Source organism: Enhydra lutris, unplaced genomic scaffold, assembly GCF_002288905.1.
Source record: "Enhydra lutris kenyoni isolate GAN:26980312 unplaced genomic scaffold, ASM228890v2 scaffoldscaffold40, whole genome shotgun sequence".
Lineage (NCBI taxonomy): Eukaryota > Metazoa > Chordata > Mammalia > Carnivora > Mustelidae > Enhydra > Enhydra lutris.
This window is the reverse complement of record NW_019154124.1, coordinates 12,368,528-12,391,994: the sequence shown is the minus strand read 5'-3', so window position 1 is coordinate 12,391,994 and position 23,467 is coordinate 12,368,528. Positions and strand designations below refer to the sequence as shown.

Here is a 23,467-nt window from a genome sequence, read left to right as displayed (position 1 = left end):
AGTAAGTAATTAATTTATAGTCAGCCCATAACCTTTGTAAAAAATTTTGGTTGTCACACAAAACACACACACACACACACACACACACACACACACACACACACACACACACCCTTTTATGGAATTGGAATTTTTGACTCTGGAACTTTTGCCTGCAAATCTAAACTCAGCCCCGTGGAATTCTCTGGAAAGCATATATTCAGGTGAATAAAATGTAGCTCACATAAAGCTTTTGAAATGCTACATAGCTAAATTGCTAGAATGCATCTCGAAATTCATTTATCTAGTTTCTAAACTGGATTACTTCTCTTCTCTCAAATAGGCGCTTTATGGTGTGCTACTTTCTTAACACCTATGAAACACAATCTCTGTGCATTTTATTAATTCCACAAATGTTTATTGAAAGCCTGTTTTTGTAGGTTTTCCCTTGGCTCAATGACCTTAGTTAGGATGTGCCTCAGTTCTTGTGATACCTTGAGGGAAAGGATTTTAATAGAAGTCTTTATGGGTGAGGCTGTTCCATTTACTACGCACAGAATCTGCAGTGGTAGGTAGGTACTTTACCTCACTGTTCTTACATCTTACAAATGCACATTCAATGTCATGGACCTCTTCTTAAAAATGTAGAAATGAAGACTGAGGGAGATATAGGTCCTAAACACAGTCCGTGACAGACCAAAGGTATGAACTAAGATATTCCTTACTCCAAAGCTCCGCTACTTCACATGTAGTCATTGTCTAAGTACCAAGGAATTTATTGCTGTGTGCATTTTATAGAATGAACCGTTTTATTCTAAAACCTGATTTACCAGGGACAGAGACACAGAATGTTTAATCACTTCCCAGGTTACTGACAGGTAGTAAAATCAACTCAAATCCATGTGTCTGTGTCCTCTCTACTAAACCACACAGCCTTCTGAAATCGGAACCCCAAATACAGTTGCAGATGCTTTGGGACATGTAGCAAATGGAAAACTATTTCCAGCCGAAGTTCTGGAATTTGATTTTTGAAAAATGGTCCTGATATCTTCTTGATTTTTACGTATATTTTTTTCCATCAAACTTCGGTGAAACATGCTGCTGCAGCCTTGGGAGCAAGAACAGTAGTCCTCATGTTTATTTATTTACTTTTTTTTTGGTATTGTGTCCTTTATTTATTTATTTATGTATTTTTGCACAACAATGGGAATGTGCTTTTTTTTTTAATTGTCTTAGTCACCAAACAGTACATCATTAGTTTTTGATGTAGTGTTCCATGATCCATTGTTTGTGTATAATACCCAGTGCTCCATGCAATCAGTGCCATCACCAGGCTCACCCAGCCCCCCACCCCTCTCCGTTCTAAAGCTCTCCATTTGTTTACCTGAGTCCATAGTCTCCCATGGTTCATCTCCTACTCTGATTCCCCTCCTTCATTTGTCCCTTCCTTCTTCTAATATCCTCCATGCTATTCCTTTTGGTCTTCAAATAAGTTTTTTTTCAAAAAAAAAAAATATATGAGATTGACTTTCTCTGCTTGGCTTATTTCACTGAGCATAATCTCCTCCAGTCCTGTCCATGTTGATGGAAAAGTTGGATATTCGTCCTTTCTGATGGCTGAGTAATAGTCCATTGTATATATGGACCACATCTTCTTTATTCATTCGTCTGTTAAAGGGCATCTCAGCTCTTTCCACAGTTTGGCTATTGTGGACATTGCTGTTATGAACATTGGGGTGCATATGACCCTTCTTTTCACTACCTCTATATCTTTGGGGTAAATACCCAATAGTGCAACTGCTGGGTCATAGGATAGCTCTATTTTTAATTTTCTGAGGAATCTCCACACTGTTTTGCAAAGTGGCTACACCAACTTGCATTCCCACCAACAGTGGAAGAGGGTTCCCCTTTCTCCACAGCTTCTCCAACACTTGTTGTTTCTTGCCTTGTCCATTTTTGCCATTCTAACCGGTGTAAGGTGGTATCTCAATGTGGTTTTGATTTGAATTTCCCTGATGGTTAATGATGATGAACATTTTTTCATGTGTCTATTAGCCATTTGTATGTCTTCTTTGGAGAAGTGTCTCTTCATGCCTTCTGTCCATTTTTTGATGTTTGGATATTAAGCATCACCTGTAATTTGAACAGTTCCCACTCTAAGCACTGATACCATGAATCCTTATTATACAAGGTATACATCAGTGTGTTCCCATTCTCAGTTTCCTTTTCAGGCTTCTACTCTGAGAGTAGAAAAAAGATTGGTAGAAATAGGATTCTGTAGCAAATTAAATGTTCTCTCTCATTTGAACCTATGTAGATAGAAAACCAAGAGCACTCTACCTCATTTTCTTGTTTTTTTAACCAAAATAATGCTTCATTAATTCTTTGGCAACTTATCTATTGAGTACCCAATATGCCCCGTTTGCATAGAACCTGTATTTGGGAGAACAGAGGAAGATGATGGTGTTGATGAAAATAATAGTACAACTAAATAAGAACCATATTTCATGTATCTGATGATCTGAGAAGAAAAGTACAAGAGAGGTTACTTATAGGGAGAGATTGCAGTTTTAAAGGGATGTTCATGGAGGGTCACCAACTCAGTGACACTTGAAAAAGACTTGAAAGAACTGAGGTAGTAGGCCGTATGCTAGTATTGGAGAACTTTCTGGGTAGTGCGAACAGTTGATGTAAATGCCCTTGTGACGGGAGTGCCTCTGATCTGTTCAAGGAGCCCTAGAGTGAAGGGCAATGTGGCCAAAAGGGAATGTGCAATAGAAGCTCTAATAAACTATGAGTCAAAGAGTGAGGGAAAGGGCCAGCTCACGCAGGGCTTTGTAGGCCCTTACAAAGCGCTTTGGTGTTTGCTGTGAATTAAATGTATAGCCATTGGATAGTTTGCAGCAGAGCCATGGCATGATCAAAATTTGGTTTATAAAGGGTCTATTAAGAATATAGTATGTGGAGGTGGAGAGAAAGGCAGAAGCAGGTGATCATTCAGGTGATAGGGACGTAAATTCTTATGTTCACTGATACAACATGAACTCTGTATGTGCCCTTTACCTTCAAGGTCAAATGATGTGCTCATGACTGCCTGATACACATAAAAGCAATGTGATTTGCATATGCTCTCTGTTCTTATTGAGAATCGTGAAGGCTGTTTAACTTCTCAGGTAGAATACTTTTTCAACCTTCTGGTCTCATCTCTCTTTAAGTTTCTGCAATTAGTGTTTTAAACGCAGTAAGTACTCAGAGGGTACATTAATAGGTGATGAATAATTCATAGCCTTCGCCCTTTAGAAACCTATAGTCTTACAGTGAATACAAGAATGTCAACAGATTAATTATAGTATAATTTTTTATAAAATTATAAAACTTATTAAACTTACGTTGAAACTTCAAGAAAAGTGTCCACCAACAATTTGAGTATGGAGGTTGCATGATGGACAATGAGGAAAAGATTCAAGGCACAGGTGACATGTGAGCCAGGTCTTTATTTTTATTTTTATTTATTTATTTTTAAAGATTTTATTTATTTATTTGACAGAGAGAGATCACAAGTAGATGGAGAGGCAGGCAGAGAGAGAGAGAGAGGGAAGCAGGCTCCCCGCTGAGCAGAGAGCCCGACGTGGGACTCGATCCCAGGACCCTGAGATCATGACCTGAGCCGAAGGCAGCGGCCCAACCCACTGAGCCACCCAGGCGCCCCTGTGAGCCAGGTCTTAATGGATAAGTAGAAGTTAACTGTCAGAGAGAATGGGATAAACACATGTGTGGAGACAAGAAACAACATGGTATGTGTAGATCTGTGGCTGGAAATGAGGATGCAAAAGTGAGTGGATAGATCAAGGGACCACTTCACTTTATTTATAAGCCATGAAAACCCCTTAGACAACTGTTTAGACACATTACTCTAGAAACTTGCATATAGGCTTTGAGGAGAAGTAGATGTCAAGAAGACTATTTAAGAAGGTATTTCAATAGTCAGGTAGAAGATTTTTGACCGGAACTAAACAATGGTGGTAGGAGGGGAGAAGATAGTTTTCATTTTTATGAGATGACATGGAGTGCATTTGATTTTTGAGAAAAAAGAGAAGCAATCAAAAATGATTCACATGTTCTTGGTTTGGGTATTTGTGAAGTTCATGGTGCAGTAACAGGGTCTACAGGGAGGAATAGGAGGTTTAGGAGAAGAATGTTGGGTCATTTTGGCCATGTTGAACTGGGGTCTCCTGTAAAACATTTAGGTGGAAACTTTGGTAAATATATGTTCAGGAATCTAAAATACAAAAGACAGATCTGGAATGGCAAGAGATATGTGAGAGACGTTGGCATAGAGGTAGTAATCAAATTGATGGAGGTAATAAAAGTAAGTAGTAGAGCAGCAATCAATACTTAAACATCATTTCCTGTGTGCCAGGCAGTTCCTAACAATTTTAAGTATATTAATACTTTTAATCCTCACAACAGCCTTATGAAGTAGATACTGTTATTGCCCCCACTTAATAAAAAACCAAAGCACAAAGTGATTGAATTACTTGCACACTATCACATAGCCTATGAAATCAGTCTGAATCTGAGACCAGATACTCTGGTTTCAGTTCTGGGTCCTTAGTCACAGTGTCACAGGTGCTTCCAACTGCCTGGGCTTCCCCTGGAGAATGAGTAAATAAAAGGCAGTATGAACCAAGCCTAGAAGCAAATGGGAAAGAAACCCCATCTAAGGAAAAATCAGAGGATAAATTCTAAAAGATAAGGTGAAAACAGAAAAACAATCCTAATTATAGTTCACCTTCATTTAGGGCTGACTCGGTGCCCTGTGTTAGTCTAAGTACCTGATGTGTAGTACCTTACTTAAAACCTACAACAGTTCTCTGAAGTAGTTAGCAGTACTGTGAGCATCACGGAGAAGAGGTTAAGTAACTGATGCCAAGTATGACACTGGCAAGTACCTCCAGAGTAGTGTTGCTCAAGTAAGTAGACACCATGGAGTCATGGAGTCAGGGGAGTATGAAATAATTGATCTCAGGGAAGAAGAACTGGATAAGGAAAAAGTCATAAACCCCGTGAAATTTTTAGAAACGAAGTACCTAGTGTCCCCTGAGAATGTGCTCAGGGGGGTGGTTACGCTGGGAACCCTCTAGAAATAGGCTAAGGGATGAACGAGGCTGTGGAGAATTAGAAACAGCTAGTGCAGCATGTTTTACCTAAAGGTTTGAAGGAGAAAGAGAGAGGTCAACAGAGGGAGACAAGAGGAGAGAGAGTTTGTGGGTTTTTTTTTTTTTTTACTTCAGAAAGAAGGTGTCTTGGTCATGTTTATGGGTTGAAGGGAAAAAGCCATCGAGAGGAGAACTGATGAAACAAGATAAAGAGCTTATGAGAGAGAACCTAACTATAGACAAAGGTGAAGGGGTGGGTTTCAAGAAGGAAGAGAAAAACCCCTCATTGTCTGAATTGGGAAAAAAGAAATTAAAGATTTTATGAATGTGGATAAGGAAGATAATTTCACAAAATCCAAGTTGAGCTCTAATTTCCAAATTCCTTGTCTATGATTATTTACACTTGGCATACTAGTTCGAATCTTCCTTACCTATATAAGGATGTATAAATGATATTTTTGTGATTGCAGAGGACAAAACTATTGTAAACGTAACTAAATCACCTAAAGTGATACACCCTAGTTTATGAATTCTCAGTTCATGTACTTGAATTTTTAAGCTTCCAAAATAATTGCAGAAGTTTCATCTTGAGTAACATTCCAAAGGAAAGGGGTTCATACTTGTTAGGTCACTTGGTTAGACAATTGAAGTATTTCTTTGTGCATTTCTCTTTCTCCAAAATGCATAAGGACTACATTTTAAAACTTAAGGAAATGAAGGAAAATTTACATATGTATTTGTTGCTTAGATTTCAATGTTTATTAGTTCACTGCATGTACTTTCCAAGTTATCATGGTAAAGAAAACCGTAGTTTCGCCAAGCTCTTGACAAGATTAGTAAACAACTTTTTACCTTAATTATAATACTCATCTTGAATGTTGTAAATTTGGAATAGATGATTTTAACCTGAAAATAGAGTATTTCTTTGAACCTGACAATGATTTAAGGCAGAAGTTGCAAACTTCTGGCCCTCCACCTCCTTTGTAAATAAAATTTTATTTGAAAACTGTCTCGCCCATTTGTTTACCTAGTGTCTATGGATGTTTCCATCCTGTAACCACAAAGTTGAGTAGTTATGAGAGAGACCATATGAACTGCCAAGCCCAAAAAACTTTATTGTATCACTCTTTACAGGAAAGTTGTTGACCTTTGATTTAAGGTAGAGTGAAGCTTTATTAAATGAGTATTATTGTGAAAAATATCTCTGAATTTTGGAGAAAAAAAATTTTCACTAATAACCAAGCCCTCACTTTGCACTAAGCACTATAGTTTCATTAGAATGAGTTTTCGATAAAACTAAGCAATATGAATATTTTTTTTGGAGTGTGATCTTTTGACTTATTCTTTAGTCTTTTACTGACAAAAGCAATGTATATCCTAAAGATACTGTAAATAAGGTTGAGTTCCAGGAAGGAGTTGAATTACTATACACAAATCCCCAGTGCAGAAACTGGGGGGCAATCCCAAAACACATAAAATATTCTCCAAAGTGATATAAGGCAGGCAAGTAAGTTCCTGTCCATAAGACCAGCGCCACACTTTACCCAAGCACGGAAGTTTCATTTTCCCCTTGATCCTCATTGATCTTCCATTGTGGATCCTTTCTTTAAGGGCAGATACTTCTGTGTGTGATTGTGTGTCTTAAAATGTCTCATTTTAAAATAGCTGATGGTCTGCATTGTATAGACTGCTTAAGTAATGCACAAGTGTGCATGTTTATTATAGAAAAATCCAAGAAACAATATAAGTTGACATCAAAACTCCAAGACTTCAGTTTCCCCCCACTCTCTGAATTCTTTTTTTTTTTTTAACTGGATGCCAGAAGTTGTTACTTTCAACTCTGATCTCAGACCACCTACTAAGTAGGATGAATTCATCAAAGTTATTTGAATACTGTTGAGAAATCTAAGAAGCATGGTTAACTTTTCAATCAGTGATTCCTTCCAGATAACTTGGAGCTCATTGCATCCCTGCAGAATTTGCACAGCTTTAAATAAAACTAATTTTGTTGGTGATTCAGTGCATTGTGGAGACACCTTCTCTTGTGAAACCAAAAGAAAAATGGAGTATATAAGTTACATCTTTTAATGTTGCAGATTTATTACATCATCAACACTAGAAGAATTACGAAGTAAAATCTCATCCTTATTCTACCATGTTGCTTGCTAAGTGACCTGTATTTTCTTGACCTTCCCAATGCTAACCCATGACAGAAAGCCTAAGGGATCAATGATAGTCATAAGTTTATGATACTGTCTTTTTACACATGTACTGAAAGCATGAGGTTTGTTCCACATGAATATTATTTGTTTTTCTTGTTGTCATAACAGAAAGTGCATGAACTCTGCCTCATTTGAAACATCTGCTTAATAGTTTTGATGTTTCTATTTCAGTCTTTAAAAAAATCTCCACTCATCTTTTCTAAGCCTTGACAAGCATATGTTTATAATGTCATTTGCCCCATATTTTATTTCTGGAGTAATTAGCAGTGTAGCCCATTAATTTCTCCCCCCCCCCCTTTTTTTTTTATTACTTCACAGTTCCTGTCAGTGGAAAATAGAGAGCATTATTTTGGTCATAAGGATAGAACTGGATTTAGAGGTTTAGATAGAACTATCTTTGGTTAGTTTTCCAAGAGAATACTGAATATCTTTGAAAATTAAATATGCATTCCCGAATCTATGGAATCAGACACAGACCTGTGTTTTATCCCTCACTCTGACATTGGGCATCTGATTAAACAAACTAACATGGTAACTCTGCAAGCCCAGTGTCAGACACATGGTGGATGTTCAACAACATCAAAATATGAATTCTCTTCACTCTAATTCCCCTGATTCCAGGATAAATTATAGTTCCTGTGGTCTTCTAGATAATAAAAGATTCATCAGCATAGAATTTTATATCCATTCCACATTGTGTGAGTCCTGTAGAATAGCTTATATTGAACTGTACTTGGGCATCTTGACCTTGAGATGTGACCTTAAGAGAATGTGTTTAGTATAGTGCTATTGTTTGGATGCCTGTATCTCATTTTATGAAAACACAGAAGAGATTATTTTTTTCCTCAGGCCTCAGTGCTGGAAAAAGATGTTCTTGTCATAAAGAGTAACTTTATTTTTGTTCTAATATTTTTTTTTTGAGTATAGTCAACACACCATGTTACATTATTTTCAAGCATATGACACAGTGATTCAACTTCTATAGCCACTATGCTGTGCTCCCCACAAGTGTAGCTGCCGTCTGTCACCAAACAAGGCTATTACAGTATCATTGACTATATTCCCTATGATAAGGAATAATTTTAAAAATATAGGGACGCCTGGGTGGCTCAGTTGGTTGGACAGCTGCCTTCGGCTCAGGTCATGATCCTGGAGTCCCGGGATCGAGTCCCGCATCGGGCTCCCAGCTCCACGGGGAGTCTGCTTCTCTCTCTGACCTTCTCCTTGCTCATGCTCTCTCTCACTGTCTCTCTCAAATAAATAAAAATTTAAAAATAAATAAATAAATAAAAATATAATTTAGGGTCATTTGGGCCTTAGAATTCAGCATACTTTCCTCTTTCCTTCAGTCACTAGGTAACTTAGTGTTGACTTTGTAGTCTAAATAGACCAGTTGTTTAGTTCCTTATGGTATGCATTTTTGTGTTCAAACATCATCTTTCTTTCATCCCTTCCTCTTATTTTCCCTTCATCCTGATTATCCTGATATTCTTCCATATGGAAATTTTTAATAAAACATTACCCTTACACTGCTGTTTGTGTATTTTGCAGCATTATTTCTAAAATCCTATGATTATGGTATACTAGAGCTTGAACAGATCTTACAGATTTAGTTTATTGGTTGCCAAAGCAAGATAATCATTATAAGCATATCATTTGGTTCACAGCACATTGTCATAATGGGTTCACACAAATCTTTCTTGTTTGACTTCATTTTTCCTGGACCACCTTTTTCCACTTTTATGTTTGCTTCCCCATATGTATGCACTGTAATGATTGGAGTAAGTCCAATACTACATCTATAACATTTTGAGTACCCATGAGCTGTAAAAATAAATCTATTGAGTTCTAGGTCTTATTCTCCTTCTCTTTATAACTCAACACTGTGTTTCACGGCTTATCACTGTGGCTCTTCGTGTCTATGTTTCATTGTTCCTGATTGCAATTTAGCATCCCATAGCATGGCTCCATTGATCTTGATTGATCCGACCTCCTCAGAGTGGACCAAGAGTGTCATTAATTCCCACTACCACATCTTTAAGGATCATCTCTTCAAGTACCTCTTACAGACCTGGGTGCAAATCTCTGTATTCTTGTCTTGTGACAACCTTCATTTCTGCGATTCTGTCAGCTCGCTTTCCAAATTTTGGCATCATCTGCACTCTCAAAGTGGTTTATGTGGATTCCTATTTTCCCATACTCTCACCAGTTTTTGGTATTTTCTATTTATTGCCTGTCTTGCTGGTAGAAGTCGTGTCTTATTTACATTTGTATTTCTAAAATTGCTAGTAAGATTTAACATTAACTTGTGTACTTATTAGACATTTGGGTTTCTTCTTCTTTGATTTGCTTTTTGATATTTTTTCCCTATTTTTCTCTTTTATTTTTCCATTTTCTTGACTTTCGAGAGTTCTTTGCATTTCTATATATTCATTTGTTCTTGAATATAAATGTTCCAAGTTTCCTCTTTAATATAGTTGATGTTTCTCAAGATAACATTCTTTCACAGTATGGTTTTGAGTTCTTATTTATGCTAACTTTCTTCTCAGTATATTCTTGTGTTAGACAAAGTTTTTCCAATTTGGATCTTTAGTTAATCTGAAGTATATATACAACTTTATTTCTTCACTACATAGTGTGATAGGTTTCCCTAAATGAGCTATCAAGTACTTCACCCTGTTCCTGCTGGGCAGTCATCTTAATCATAAAGCAGGTTCACATTGAAAAGTGTTTTTTAAAAGAAGAATTTTATTTTTATGCTGTTATGTATGATATATTTTCTGTAAGTCAACTGATTTTTTTTTATTGAAGGTAGGCCAGATAAACAAACAAATATATGTTATTGGTGTTTATTTCTTGACTAAAACTCTATTTCAGTGTTAAATATATTCTGAAAGAAATGAGTTCAAGGCCTATGTCTTTCCTTTTCCTATGAAAAGCTTGGACCCATATGGTTGATACACATGGAAATCACTGCTTCTTCCTGACCAGCTTCCAGATGTGCTGGGTTCTTTGTTCAATTACTTTTTTTTTTTTATTTGACATTACAAAACATACTGAATCAATCTCTATAACTCAGAATATTAAAACCATTTTCAGTAAGAAATGCTATATTTTTGTAGATTGCCTATAAGAATATTTGATAAAGTGATATATTATGTATCATCTTCTTGACCATGGAAATCGGGTGTACAGACATAGAGAAAAGTACAGCAGATGAAAACAACTGTGTGATCAAGATTTGCTGCTGAAGGTGCCCATGTAGACTAAAGTGGAAAGATTAAATCATGGAAGGACTTCAAATACAAATTTCTAAGTCACTTTTATTTTTAGGTATTCACAGGCTACAGAAGATACATTTAACTTTCACAGTGATTTAACATTCATAGTGTACGGCCATCCAGATTTTGAAGTTAAAACATCTTTTACTACTGAAATTTCTAACTCATTGTAACTGTGAAGGGAAACCTACATTCTGAGACAGGCACTATCTCTAACTTGCAAATAATTGTTGGAGGACAGTTCCCATTGTAATTCTCATGCTTCCATGTCTTTTAACTTGGCTGGACTTTATATGCACATAATACAGTGTTTCTCATATTGGGCTTCTGATTTTGAAAGAATTACCTACTTGAGGAAAAAAAAAAAAAAAGATGCACTCCTAACCCAGTGGCCAAGAATTTGTATTTATTTTCATTTTTGCTTTTTGTTTTACTTTGTTTTACTTTACTTTGTTTTACTTTAAAACTTGTTGTTATATGCCAGCAATTACACTGGATGTCTTTTGTATGTTCATATTTGCCCTCTCACGGGAAAAAGAGTAGGGAGAAAACAAAGGACCATGTTCAATGCAGGTGTTTGTAAGCAAATGCCTTCCAGGTGAAGACAGTGTCCTAGGAGTGCTTTTCCTATGTATCTGTGAAGCATGGCCCTTCCAGTAGTTACTGACTGCTCCTGAAATCATGCTGGCTTCCTCCCTGTCCAAATCACTACTGGATCTACATAGAAGAAGTGAATCACTTCTGGGCATACCTTTATGGGGATACCCTATGGCCTTGCATTCTTGTACACTTTGAACTAACTAGTATGTTCTCATTTTCACTATGTTCTGAGCACTCTACTCATATGGAATACTCAGTATAATTAAAGGATAGGCCTTTGCTCTTATGAAACTTGCATGGCAAAATTATTTGACGAGGAATATAAATGTCAGCTTGTGTGCTACAAATGCGAATGCTATTGAATTATAAAAAGAAAGATGAGATCTTTAGGGCTGAAAAGAAAGTATTCATTAAGAAGTGAAAGTGTAAGCTTGGAAAGAAATTTTACAGAATGGATTGGTGGACGGTAGAAAGGAATTTACTAATGGAAAGGAAGAGTAAGACCAGAATAAGCCATGCAAGAGAGAAAGAAAGTGGCAATACAAGGAACCAAGAACAGAAGGAGTTCTGAAAGGAAGACATGACTCTGGTGTTTGTATAGGTTGTCCCCACCATCTGCCCTTGCAATTAAAACATGGTCTTGGGCTTCTAGCACAACTTGTATTAAAATGTTTATGAAATATTCGTAAGAATGAAAGAGGGAATGCATTCTTTATGCATGTAACTTTTATTCAACTATAGAAACAAAATAAATTTACAAATAAGATACAGACAAATATATGTATCATTTAAATCTTTATTTAATGTGATCATTTTTTACCACCAAAATAAGGCATCTCCATGAACGTAACATGGGACACAGACTCCCACATACATGTGTGCACACATGTGCTTAAAACAGCTGTCTGTAGCACTTTGTGCCATGTGCTGACTCAATCCCCCTGACTCTCTATACCATTGACTTCAAAACTTTTTATGTACTTTACTGCATAGGGATGTTGTTTGGTTTTTATTTGGCTGGAACGTATCATTAACATACTAGATTCATCTTTGTTCTCAGCAGCTGGAAACCATTAAAGCTCTGAAAATGGTTCAGAGTCTATGATAAACACCAATACTAATGATGAAGTTGATCTTCCCCATGATCCCAGATATAGTTTATTAATTTACATGATTATCATGAAGGTTAAACACAATCATCCAAGAAGTCTTTACAGAACACTCATCAATGTCCATCCAGAAATGTACCTATTCCACCAACCCTTGAGAAGCACTAGAGTGCGCTGTTCGGGGGTATGGATTTAGAAAGGCAGGATCTTGTTAACTGAACAATTCTTACCTGCTTGGGCAAGCAATAGAATCTGGATAAGGAGCGTGACAAAAGGAAGTGAAATTTGAAGCAGAGTAAAATTCTACTCTTTTGTTGAAAGAAACGGGAAAGGTTTCAGTCAAGAGAAAATCGTTTGAAGGACTTGTTATTTTTTGCAGGTAATATTGCATGCTCAGTTGACAAAGGTTAACAGGTGACATGATGGTAGTAAGGGAAGGAGGACAGTCTTACAGGGGTGTGAGGGAGGTCTGTTTGAAGAGATGATGTTTTAATTCAGCCTTTTCCAATATGGAACCAGCAGTAGGGAAGTCCCTATGACAGGTACAACAGCGTGGGTCATGAAACAGAATCAAGCTGAGCCTAATAGACAGAGAAAGCAGGAAGATTTGGGAGGAGTCTACTATGAGGTAAGATTGAAATATCCATCACAAAGTATGACACCGTGGGAAATTAGTGAAATGGAGTAACGGTTCCCACCATCACCACAGAAGAAACATTGATGGGAATTTATAATGTAGTGGGTATGAGGGCATAATAATGAGAAAGAAGTAGAGCAACACATGAGGATAGATGGACTAGAAGAATAATAATATAATTGTCAGGAATAAGAAAGTTAGTAAAGGGGGGGGTGTGGTTTGCATGGAAAGACAGTGGATTGTAAATAATGAAGGCTCAGGTAAGTTTCAGTCAGTGTTCTGTAATTAACAGGAAACACAAAACAGTAGACCATATATGTGTAAGAGACACCGTCTTAGGGAAGCTCATTGAAATGAGGAAATAGATGAATTACCAAATGAATGCAAATAAAACAAGAGATCAGGGAAGGATGGAGGATTGTGCCTTAGAGGGAAGGAGACATCTACAGAAGAGAACAAGAAGGAACCAAGAAGAGAACCGGGACAGTAAAATGGCATGTACCAGACTGTTTTGAAAAAGAAAAAAAAAAAATAAGGTTTAAGAAGGCAGATCCCTCTGTCTCATACAGCCACGAGTTTAAAAACATTGGAGGCTGAGCTTCACAGTCTGAATCATCCATGATGTGATTAAATTTATGGAGAAAGTAGTGGTGAACATGAGCAGGGACGCCAAGTCATTTGAGTTCCTGCCTGCGGCAGGAGTCCTGGATCCCTCCTCAGCAAACCTGTCGACAGATGAACAGTTGTTTGATGTAGTGATGGTGGTTTTGGTTCAACAGCGCTTCCTACTTGCTCACAAGAGAATTTCTTGAGTTAATGGCTGTAGCATTCTGCCTACTTGGACACGGTCCTGCCAAGTCAAGGGAAGCCCCTGTCTGGGATTTATGGAGCTCCTTCATCCAGTGATGTCATTCTGGAGCTGCTGAGTAATTAATTTACCTTACATGGCTTGTGGTGGGGGGACAAAACCCTCTGAGAGCTTCATAATTTGTCTTACGGCACTGCCAATGCCATTTCACCATGATTCACAGATTATGTAGTTACATAATGATATACAATCATGGGTTGTCCACACTGCAACTTTAGCCATGTGGGATCTGATTAGGGCTCTGGAGAGCTGAACCCAGCAGACCTGGCCAGGACCTGCCCCTGGAACGAAAACATGCTTGTCTTAATGGCCTTTACTGCCGGAGTGGTTGTGGCTGCTTAGTCTGCACCTTTTGTCGTGGCAAAGGTGAATATTGTTTTTGTTTTGTATTCTCAAGGGCCAAGTTAGCCAGTGTAATGGGAATCACCTTTATAGCTCCCATGGTATGATCCTAGGGCATCTGAAAACACCTCCGGGTTTGTTTTTAGCTGGAGGAAAGGGAGAGGAAAGGGAGAGGTAGGTGCCTGTAGCACCGTACGAAGTGTTCTCCCTTACATTATTTTATTTAAATTTCACAACAATCATTAGGGTGACAATAGGCTTATCTCCATTTTTAGGAAGAAAAACTAAGGCAGAGAATATACATAAATGCCCTAGATCACACAATTAATAGATAGTGGTGGAAATATTTGAGTGTAGCTTTGATGTCAAACCATAGACCCGCCGTTTATCATATGAGCTGTATTTTTCAAAAGCATTTTTGTGCTCTTCTTACCTTGAATTGTATTTATTTATAGAAGTCATGTACGTAATTTATTGTGTCATAGACATAAAAAGGTATTTGAGCCCTGAAGTTATGTGCAATACTAATATTTACTGGAGAGTGAGATTCTTCAGAGCAGATTATGGATTTTTCTGGCTTATTTTTAAGTCTCTGTGAAATAGAAAGCCTTGTAGAAATATAAGGAGTGCTCACTTCATTAATGAATGGGTGATTTTTTTTTTTCTTCATAAAGAAAGAGAGTGAAGGTATCTCAGATCTCTTAACAGAGTTCCTTATAGAGACACTAGTCTTTACTTTCTGGAAGGATAAGAACCCGCGAACAAACAATGTGAGAAATGGCTTTTGTGCTGTCTGCTAAGAAAAAGTTAAATCAACTGGACAGATTTGCACTCTAACGTTGAGTGCTCTACTGAACTCGATGGCTTTTTCTAATGATTAATTGAAGTCATTAGGGAGAAACCTCTCTCACTCTGCTCTTAATAATATTGATGTGAAATAAACTTAAAATCATCAGTGTGCAGTGATTTCAAATGTAAGTAAGTTCAACATACACACGTCGTCCTTCTCACTCGCTCAGTCACTCAGATGCATCTATGACTCAGGATTTCATCATGGGATCACAAACATTTAGAAAGAGCCAAGACGGACAGTGAAAGGGTTTATAGGTTGGTGTTCTATCCTGGAAAATATTCTAGTGGCATTAATTTTCTTGTTGTTGCAGGTGAAGACAGACGACAGAGTGGTTAAGATGGACCTCGGTTTACTCTTCCTTAGGGTTCGCAAAATGGATGCTGGGACCTATTTTTGCCAGACAGTAGAGCACGGTTTTGTCCATACGGTCCGTAAAATTACCCTGGAGGTAGTGGACGAGGAGAGAGTAGAGGAAATGTTCCACAAAGATTATGAAGAGGACGGGCCCCACAAGATGCCCTGTCCAGTCCAGACCAGCATCCCACACGGGGCAAAACCCTGGTATAAGGAATTCTTGCAGCTGATTGGTTACAGCAACTTCCAGAGAGTGGAAGAATACTGTGAAAAGGTCTGGTGCACAGATAAGAAGAGGAAAAAGCTCAAAATGTCGCCTTCCAAGTGGAAATATGCCAACCCACAGGAAAAGAAGCTGCGTCCCAAAGCCGAGCACTATCGCCTGCCCAGGCACACCCTGGACTCCTGAGGGGGCGAGACCTTCTACTGGCTTCTGGAGAATTTCTGTTTGGAACCGAAAATAAACAGGACGACCATGGCCACAAGGAAGAGAAACCATTCAGCTTCTTTGTATTGCTTAAAAGAGTTCTGTAACACAGAAATGACTGTGAAGGTATTATGATAAATTATTCTATGTACTCATTTGACTGGTTAAAAATCTCATAGAATTAACTAATTTTTCAGAACAAATGTATTCCTCAGTGGCTTCCCACTATATTTACCAAAAAGTGACCCTAGCTGTAGTTTTGAGTACTTGGCTGCTTTTCCTTGACAATTATTATTTTACCCTTGGAAGACTTAGGATTACTGGAATATTGGTGAAAAATCAAGAGATTTTCATAAGCATGAAAAAAAAGAAATATATATTTTAATCTTTCTGAATTCTATCTTTCCTCCATGATGTAAAATATACAGAATATCCAGTACTTTAACATTCTCATATGAGCTGTCTGTACTTGTTAAGAATTCTCGTGTTAGTATCTAAGCTATGTGTTGTATGAAGCAGGTGCGTTGTAATTATCGTAAACCATGAAAGAAAAATTGTGGTCACCTTGAGGTTCGTGCCCTTCATAAAACAATTCATTCAGTCCCATTTACGATAGTTATGTTTCAGATGAAAACACGTCCTTTCAATTTCACTCCACTACATAAAGAATGAAGTTAAGGTAACTTCCGAAAAAGATATATATTAAAAAAAAAAAAAAATGCCAAAAAATGTTGAAGTTTCAGTTAGAAGTCTAACTGAAAAGTTTTTGCTGCCCTCTTGTGGTAGAAAAATATATTCTCTTTTTTTTCTCTTTTTAGAGATTGTCTAATAAAGATTTAAAAGCAGCTTCTGTTAATCCATCTTGTCCATTTTCAGGGAAAAAAAAACTTAAATAAAAATGTCTTAATATTTATGTCATTCTCTAAGATGGATATAATGTGTTTATGAATAATTTATTACCTCACAAGCCAAAAATGAAGATATTAACAGCACCGAAGCTCTATTAAAACTTAAATTTTATTCTTTCTAAATAATCTTCCCTGAAATATAAAAGGTACTCCAGAAACATAAGTTTGTTATTTTAAAAATGTTAAAGCAGATTACTATCAGATACCAAATTTCCCTATTTTAATGTTAACAAATAAGAAAATTGTTTCACGAGTTCACTTAACTCCCAAGATGTCTAGAATGCTTTTTGCTTCATAAATAGTATCAAAAGTTTTTATTTTTGGGAATGCTAGTTTCTTGAAGTCTTTCCTTCTCCTTTTCATTTAGTGATTGCCTTTCTAAAGTATGAAGTTTTGTTGAGATTTTTTTGTTTTTTTTTTAATTTTTATTTATTTTTTAAATTTCTTTACAGTGTTCCAGCATTCATTGTTTATGCACCATACCCAGTGCTCCATGCAATACGTGTCCTCCGTAATACCCACCACCAGCCTCACCCAACCTCCCACCCCCTCCTCCACAACCCTCAGTTTGTTTCTCAGAGTCCACAGTCTCTCATGGTTTGTCTTTTAAATAAAAATTAAAAGTGAGAGAATTACACATGACAAAAATTATAAATATTCATTTAAATGTTAACTTTATTCATTTCAGTTCTCAAAGTTAGCTTATAGGGTATATAACTAAGAAAGTCCAAGTGTTGATAACTTGTAATGACTTGCAATTTCATTCAAAAACTAAGAAATACATAGTTTGTTTTTTTAAGTTTAAAAAGTTCATTTGTTAAGCCACCAAGCTCCAAAAGGTCTAAAGTGTGGAGATACTTTGAAAATTAACATTCTCTGAAAAATACAGTTGCTGTTTGCCGATGAATCCACTGGAGGTCATTGCTGCCCACCAATATTAACCGAACACAGCATATTTATCAGTAAAATCCTGCCCAATTGTGGAGAAGTAGAACTATAACCACGGATCACAGGGTCTTTAGCAAAGTTTATGTCTGAAACACTCAAAGTGAACAGATAAGTCAATAAAGCACAATTTACTGAAAACATTCTGCCATTATACAAGAAAAAGGAAAGTGGGATTTTTTTCCTGTGTTCAGATTTCTTTTTTAAGTAAGGCAGATAACACATACGTTGTTGCCATTTTTGTCCAACTGAAGAGATAAGAGTGAGAAGAATAACTTTTCTATGATTTAAGCCTTAAGAATTAAATATACCTTGAAGCTGTTCAAGTAAATGAGATGACTAGTAAGAGGGGGAGCTTTTTAAGGTGCTAATTTGAGAAAAGTCTGATAAGAAAATTTAGAGGACTCAAGTCCACAATTTAGAGAGAGCACTAAATTTTCATACATATGTATGTATACTTCCCCCTTTTGCTCAGTCTCTCCCTCTTTATTCCCTCAAACATGCGTGCCGGTCCAGTGCACATGCGTGCACACATCACGATGTACTTTAAGATAAACCGGCATTGTCCTCTCAAAAGACAAACCAACAAACAACCTATGTTGCTCTGTCCTTGAGAATCTGAAACATACCACAAAATGCATACCCCGTCTTTTGTCCTGTCTGGTGTCAGAATTCGAATTCAGGATCTCCTTTGAGAAATGTCCAGGCTTGGAAAATCACAAATGGATTGACCAGATTTATCCTTTTTCTCGAACTCAGGAAAGGACACGTGTTTAGCTACCTGCAAGACAGGGAGGAATTAAGAGTGGGCCCTGACCCACCGCATTTTGCCCAGTCATGGATAGACCTGGGGAAGAGAAATTGTGCCCTCCAGGAGCAAACATTAGGCTGAGAAAGAGTCATAACCACCCATCCTACGTTCAAGGAGGCACCTCCGTGTAAGATCAGTCTTCTGCTTCTTCAGACCTCCAGTGTGTTGTCCTCTGTGAAGGAAGAGGTCCTGGGAGTAGAATTAGCCTTGATACAGAACAGTGTATATCTCCTCTTTCAACTTTTCATCAGCCCTACTGAGTGAGGGGTGTGGATTTGTTGGCAAAGAGAATGGCACCTTGAAAAGGTTTTGCTTCATTAGGTTTCTTCCATGTCTAACATTCTACATTGCCATTTTTTTCCTTTGTTTTTATTGCTGAGTATTTCAATACAAAGCTATGAACTTGGAGAAACAGGGATTAAAGTGGAAATAAACACAAAGAAGAGCTCTAGGGGGAGAAAAAGGGAACAAAAAGTCTTTGCCAGTTTAGTAAATGGCTGGTCTGTATATACTTTAGAGTTTTTTCTTTGCCCAAATTAGTTACACACTTAGGATGTTTTTATGGAGTGTTTAATATTTGCTATAGGGTGTAGGGCATTGTAAATCTTCATAGCGACTCTGAACATTTGTAAAATTTGTAAAATACAATAATAGTTCTGAGTGTTGGTGTTAAGCATGAAACAAACACAGCAGCTGTTGTCCTTAAAAATGAGTTGTCTTTAGCCTGCCAGATACATTAAGAAAACCTCTTGGGATCGGGAAGATATCTGAGCTCCTAGGGCAAAGTCCCGCGTAGATGCCAACGGGGAGCCCAGGTTCTTGTTCTTACAGCAGAGTATCGCATCCGAGTTACTCTTGCAAGAGCATTGCTCATTTTTCAGGCCAACAACTGTTGCTTTGACTCAGTTATAAATAATAGACTTTCCATGAACACTGTTTTGATTGTAGTGTGTTATTTAAGCTGGTATGTTTATTTTTTTCTTGGGAAGAGAGCATTATATTTTGGCTTTTGTTACAACTGAATGTATTCTGTTTGCGTTTAAATGGCTTAGTTACAAGCTAGAGTACTATATGGGGTGGGGGCGGTTCTTGCCTCTCTGATTCCCTTTTATGTGCCCAGGTCCAAAATAGCATGTGCTTTCTTACTTCCTGTCACCAGTTAGAAGCCATGAGACTTACCATCTAGCGGTCAGGTCCAAAGACCACTGACCCTGCTCGGACTATCGTGTGGACCTGCCGCTCTACACTGCATCCTTTGCCTGTACCATTATGTACGATTTCTATTTAGTGCAACTTAGATGCTAAAGAAATAAATATTTGCTAAACCCTCAACGTGCTGTCCGAGGCGTGTTTTCTAAGGTTGTGTGAGTTAAACTCAAAAGTTTTGGAATGTGTCAAAGCCCGCATGTAAACATACAATGCTAGGCTAGTGCTGGTTTTCTTTAAGAAGTTAGAAAAGCATTCAATTTCCCTTTTTTTCTTTCTTTTTTTTTTTTTTTTGGAAATTCAGAAGTCCACTTCCTCAAGGAGGAAATTGTCCACTCATCTCGTTCCCTTGCAGCATTTGGGCTTATTTTTGCCATATCATGTTTGTAGGACCAGCAGCCAGAAATGCCTTTCAGAGCTGCGTCATCCAGATAAGACGGGTGATAAAGGCTTTTGTAAGGGTAACTCATAGGATGGTTACAATTTTTGCAGGCCTCAACATCTACCTTAATATACGTAAATGACTGTTTTCTCTGCTATTTTTATTAAACCTCATTTTTGAGAAGTCATTTAAATGAGATTTGGTATTAAGTGAATCTCTCTTTGGGAGTTTTGTTTCCAAGGCTGATTTTGTTGTTTGGGTCAGTAACTAGTTACCATATTTTGTTTTTTATTTATTTTTATTTTTGTGGTACTTAATGCCTATTTATTGAGTGAATGAACCAGTGGATACTTAATGTTCAAAGAACTCTTTAAAATGATCCAGTAGAAAAAGTTGGCAAAGGATACAAATAGGTCGTTCACAGGTACGGAAATCTAAACAGCCCATTTAGCGTGTTTTAAAGCAGGAATCTGGCAGAAGCTTAGAGATGTTGTTTCTGGCAGACTTATGATATGGTTATGCCATTAATGATAACTGTTTCCACTGGTTTCAGACTTGCATTCCTGTACAATACGGCACCCTGTTTTCGTGGGGTACTTGATGAGCCCATTGAAACTTTGGCTATCTACTCAGTTACCAGTCCAGGAATCATGGAGAAACAGTTGTGGTCCCTAGGACTCTCTTACCTGTTACTCAAGGGAACAAAAGCATTCACCCGTTTTGTTTCCTAAAGTGTAGACATGCTAAGCGTGCCATTAATTTATATGAATAAAGAAAAATTGAGTTGTATTTGTACTGAGAATGTGTTTGCAGTTTTGACCGGAAAAATTCCAAATCCTACTTTTCACTTGATGTAACTTGAAACACACTCAGCGTCCAGCTTTGAAAGTGCATTTCGAGTGTTTGGAATGTTGTGGAGTGTACTTCCACAAGTACAGTGGAGTGAATCTCGAGACTCCTGCTCAGGGTGGCTTTGAAAAGCACACTTGAATCCAGAGAAGCCGCAATGAGGGAGCAGTGATAAATGGTATGCAGAAAGAGAAAATAATTTAACGGAAAAGAGACAGTAAGAGACAGCAAGAAGATGGCTGCGACACAGGAAGAGGGCTCTTGCTAGGAATGACCCAATCAGGACCTTACCTTGAACTTGGACTTCCCAGCCTCCAGAACTGTGAGAAGTAAATGTTTGCTGTTTAAGACACCCAGACTGTGGTATTTTCTTACAGCAGCCTGACTGGGCTAACACTCGAAGGAAAGCAGACACAGATAGAGACGTTCAGCATGAACAGAAACATGCAAAATGAGCCCGTCGACAAATATTCCAAAACATCTGAAAAGATCTAAAGTTAAGTATACAATCATATATGGGAAAAGTGGCTATGATAAGCTTATATAAGTTATCATGACTGCTTGCTTATATTTTCCAAGTTGTAGGTGGGATTTCTTCTCTGGATCAGAATAGGTTCTTGGGGAAGGAGAAAAGAAAATGATCTACTCAACTTTCAACCAACAAAAGCTAGTGACAAGTAGAATGATCCCTTGGAGTCGATTCGATGAATTCAGCCTAATTTGAAAGAATAGTTGAAAAGTTTCTTTTACATGTGTGATGGTTGGTTGGTTTTAACCCGCACAAAGCAACTCAAATTTATTATCTTGTGATTTTTTTTATCAGTCAGAAATCAAGGTACATGCTCAGCTCGACTCTCTGCTTGAGACCTCAACAGATCAACATCACTGCACCGGCTGCCTGGGCTTTGGGGAGGAACTCACTTTCAAGCTCATCCAGGTAATTGAGAGAATTCTGGTCCCTGGGGTTCTAGGACTGAGATCCCTGCCCCCTGCCTTCTGTATTTAGTGTCAACAATGGACTGTTAAGTCCTCCTTACTCTTGGCATCTCTGACTCTCTGCTGCATTTCTCTGCTTCAGACTGGAGAAATTTCTCTGCTTTTAAGGTTCATGTACTCAGGCTGGATCCACGGAGATAATCCAGGCTAATCTCTTTCTTTAAAGATTTATTACCTTAATGACATCTGCAGAGTCCCTTTCACCATGGAATACAACATATATTCAGGTTCTGGGGATTAGGATGTGGCCATATTTGGAGCACACAGTCCATCCCCTGCCTCCCCCCCCCAAATTTACGTTCTTCCCAAATGCAGTTTACATTTATCCCATCTCAAGGTCCCCAAAGTTCTCTTTCTTTTACAGCGTCAGTGAAAAGTCCCAAATCTTATCATCTGCCTTTAATCAGGTGCAGATGAGACTCTTGGTATAATCCTTCACATACCCCTAGGGCACGATTTCTTTCCATGTGTGGTTCTGTAAAACTGAAGCAGTCAGTTATCTGCTTCCAACATACAATGATGGGACAGACAAAGGGGAAGAGTTTACAGATACTCTGTTCGAACAGGGGGAAAATGGTAGGTAAAATGGAGTTTCCATCCAAAGCGGTTTGATATAATTCATCAGGGCAACCTCCATTAGGTTTTAAGGCCTGGGAATACTCTATAGCTCTCAGTGTTGCCTCCTTTGAGTTTACCTTTGGCCCTGTGAGCTCTCCATCTGGATTCATTGTGTTTTTTGTTTTTTTTTTTTTAAAGATTTTATTTATTTATTTGACAGAGAAAGAGAGAGATCACAAGTAGGCAGAGAGGCAGCAGGAGCAGGCCCCCCGCTGAGCAGAGAGCCCAATGCAGGGAACCTGAGATCATGACCCGAGCTGAAGGCAGAGGCTTTAACCCCCTGAGCCACCCAGGTGCCCCTCACCCTCTGAATTCCTAAGTGGCTCAGGTAATTTCCATCTTTCCCTTCTGCTATCCTGGGGATTGACTTTGCCCTCAGGCAGATTGGTCAAGGCATCTGTTTTTGTCACAAAACGTGCTAAAGGCAGTACTCAGAGGTAGATTATCTGTCCACGCTGCATCCAACCACACACACCAAAGCCTCTACAAGACTTCCATGCTAAGACTGTGTCAGCACCTATATAAAGGAATCCAGGAAAGGTAGTTTCTAACCCTGTGCTAGGAGACCAGCATACCTATAAGAAAAAAAGACAGTGGGAGAGAGAGCTGTTGAGTAGGAAAAAGGCATCATCTGCTACAGACATCATCTGTTGAGGCAACAACAAGCAGATTGAAAAGTTTAAATTAAAATTAGTACCACTGGTGTGGGATGGGCAAGGAACTCATCCATCTCCTGAACCCGTAATTTAGAGACTTAACACTCGACTTAAAAATCCAAATTTTGGGGGTGCCTGGGTGGCTCAGTGGGTTAAAGCCTCTGCCTTTGGCTCAGGTCATGATCCCAGGGTCCTGGGATCGAGCCCCGCATAGGGCTCTCTGCTCAGCGGGGAGTCTACTTCCCTTCCTCTCTCTGCCTGCCTC

At 38.1% G+C, this 23,467-nt stretch overlaps 1 protein-coding gene across 1 annotated transcript in view; it reads left to right on the top strand.

Moving 5' to 3' along the window:
- LOC111155296 (semaphorin 3E) overlaps window positions 1-16,547 on the top strand; it is a 249,544-nt gene extending 232,997 nt beyond the window's left edge. Inside the window, exon 17 of the mRNA XM_022515436.1 lies at window positions 15,361-16,547. Within this exon, the coding sequence (XP_022371144.1) occupies window positions 15,361-15,813 (453 nt within the window). The 3' untranslated portion in view covers window positions 15,814-16,547. The remainder of the gene's footprint in view (window positions 1-15,360) is intronic.
- The last annotated feature ends 6,920 nt before the right edge of the window (window positions 16,548-23,467 follow it).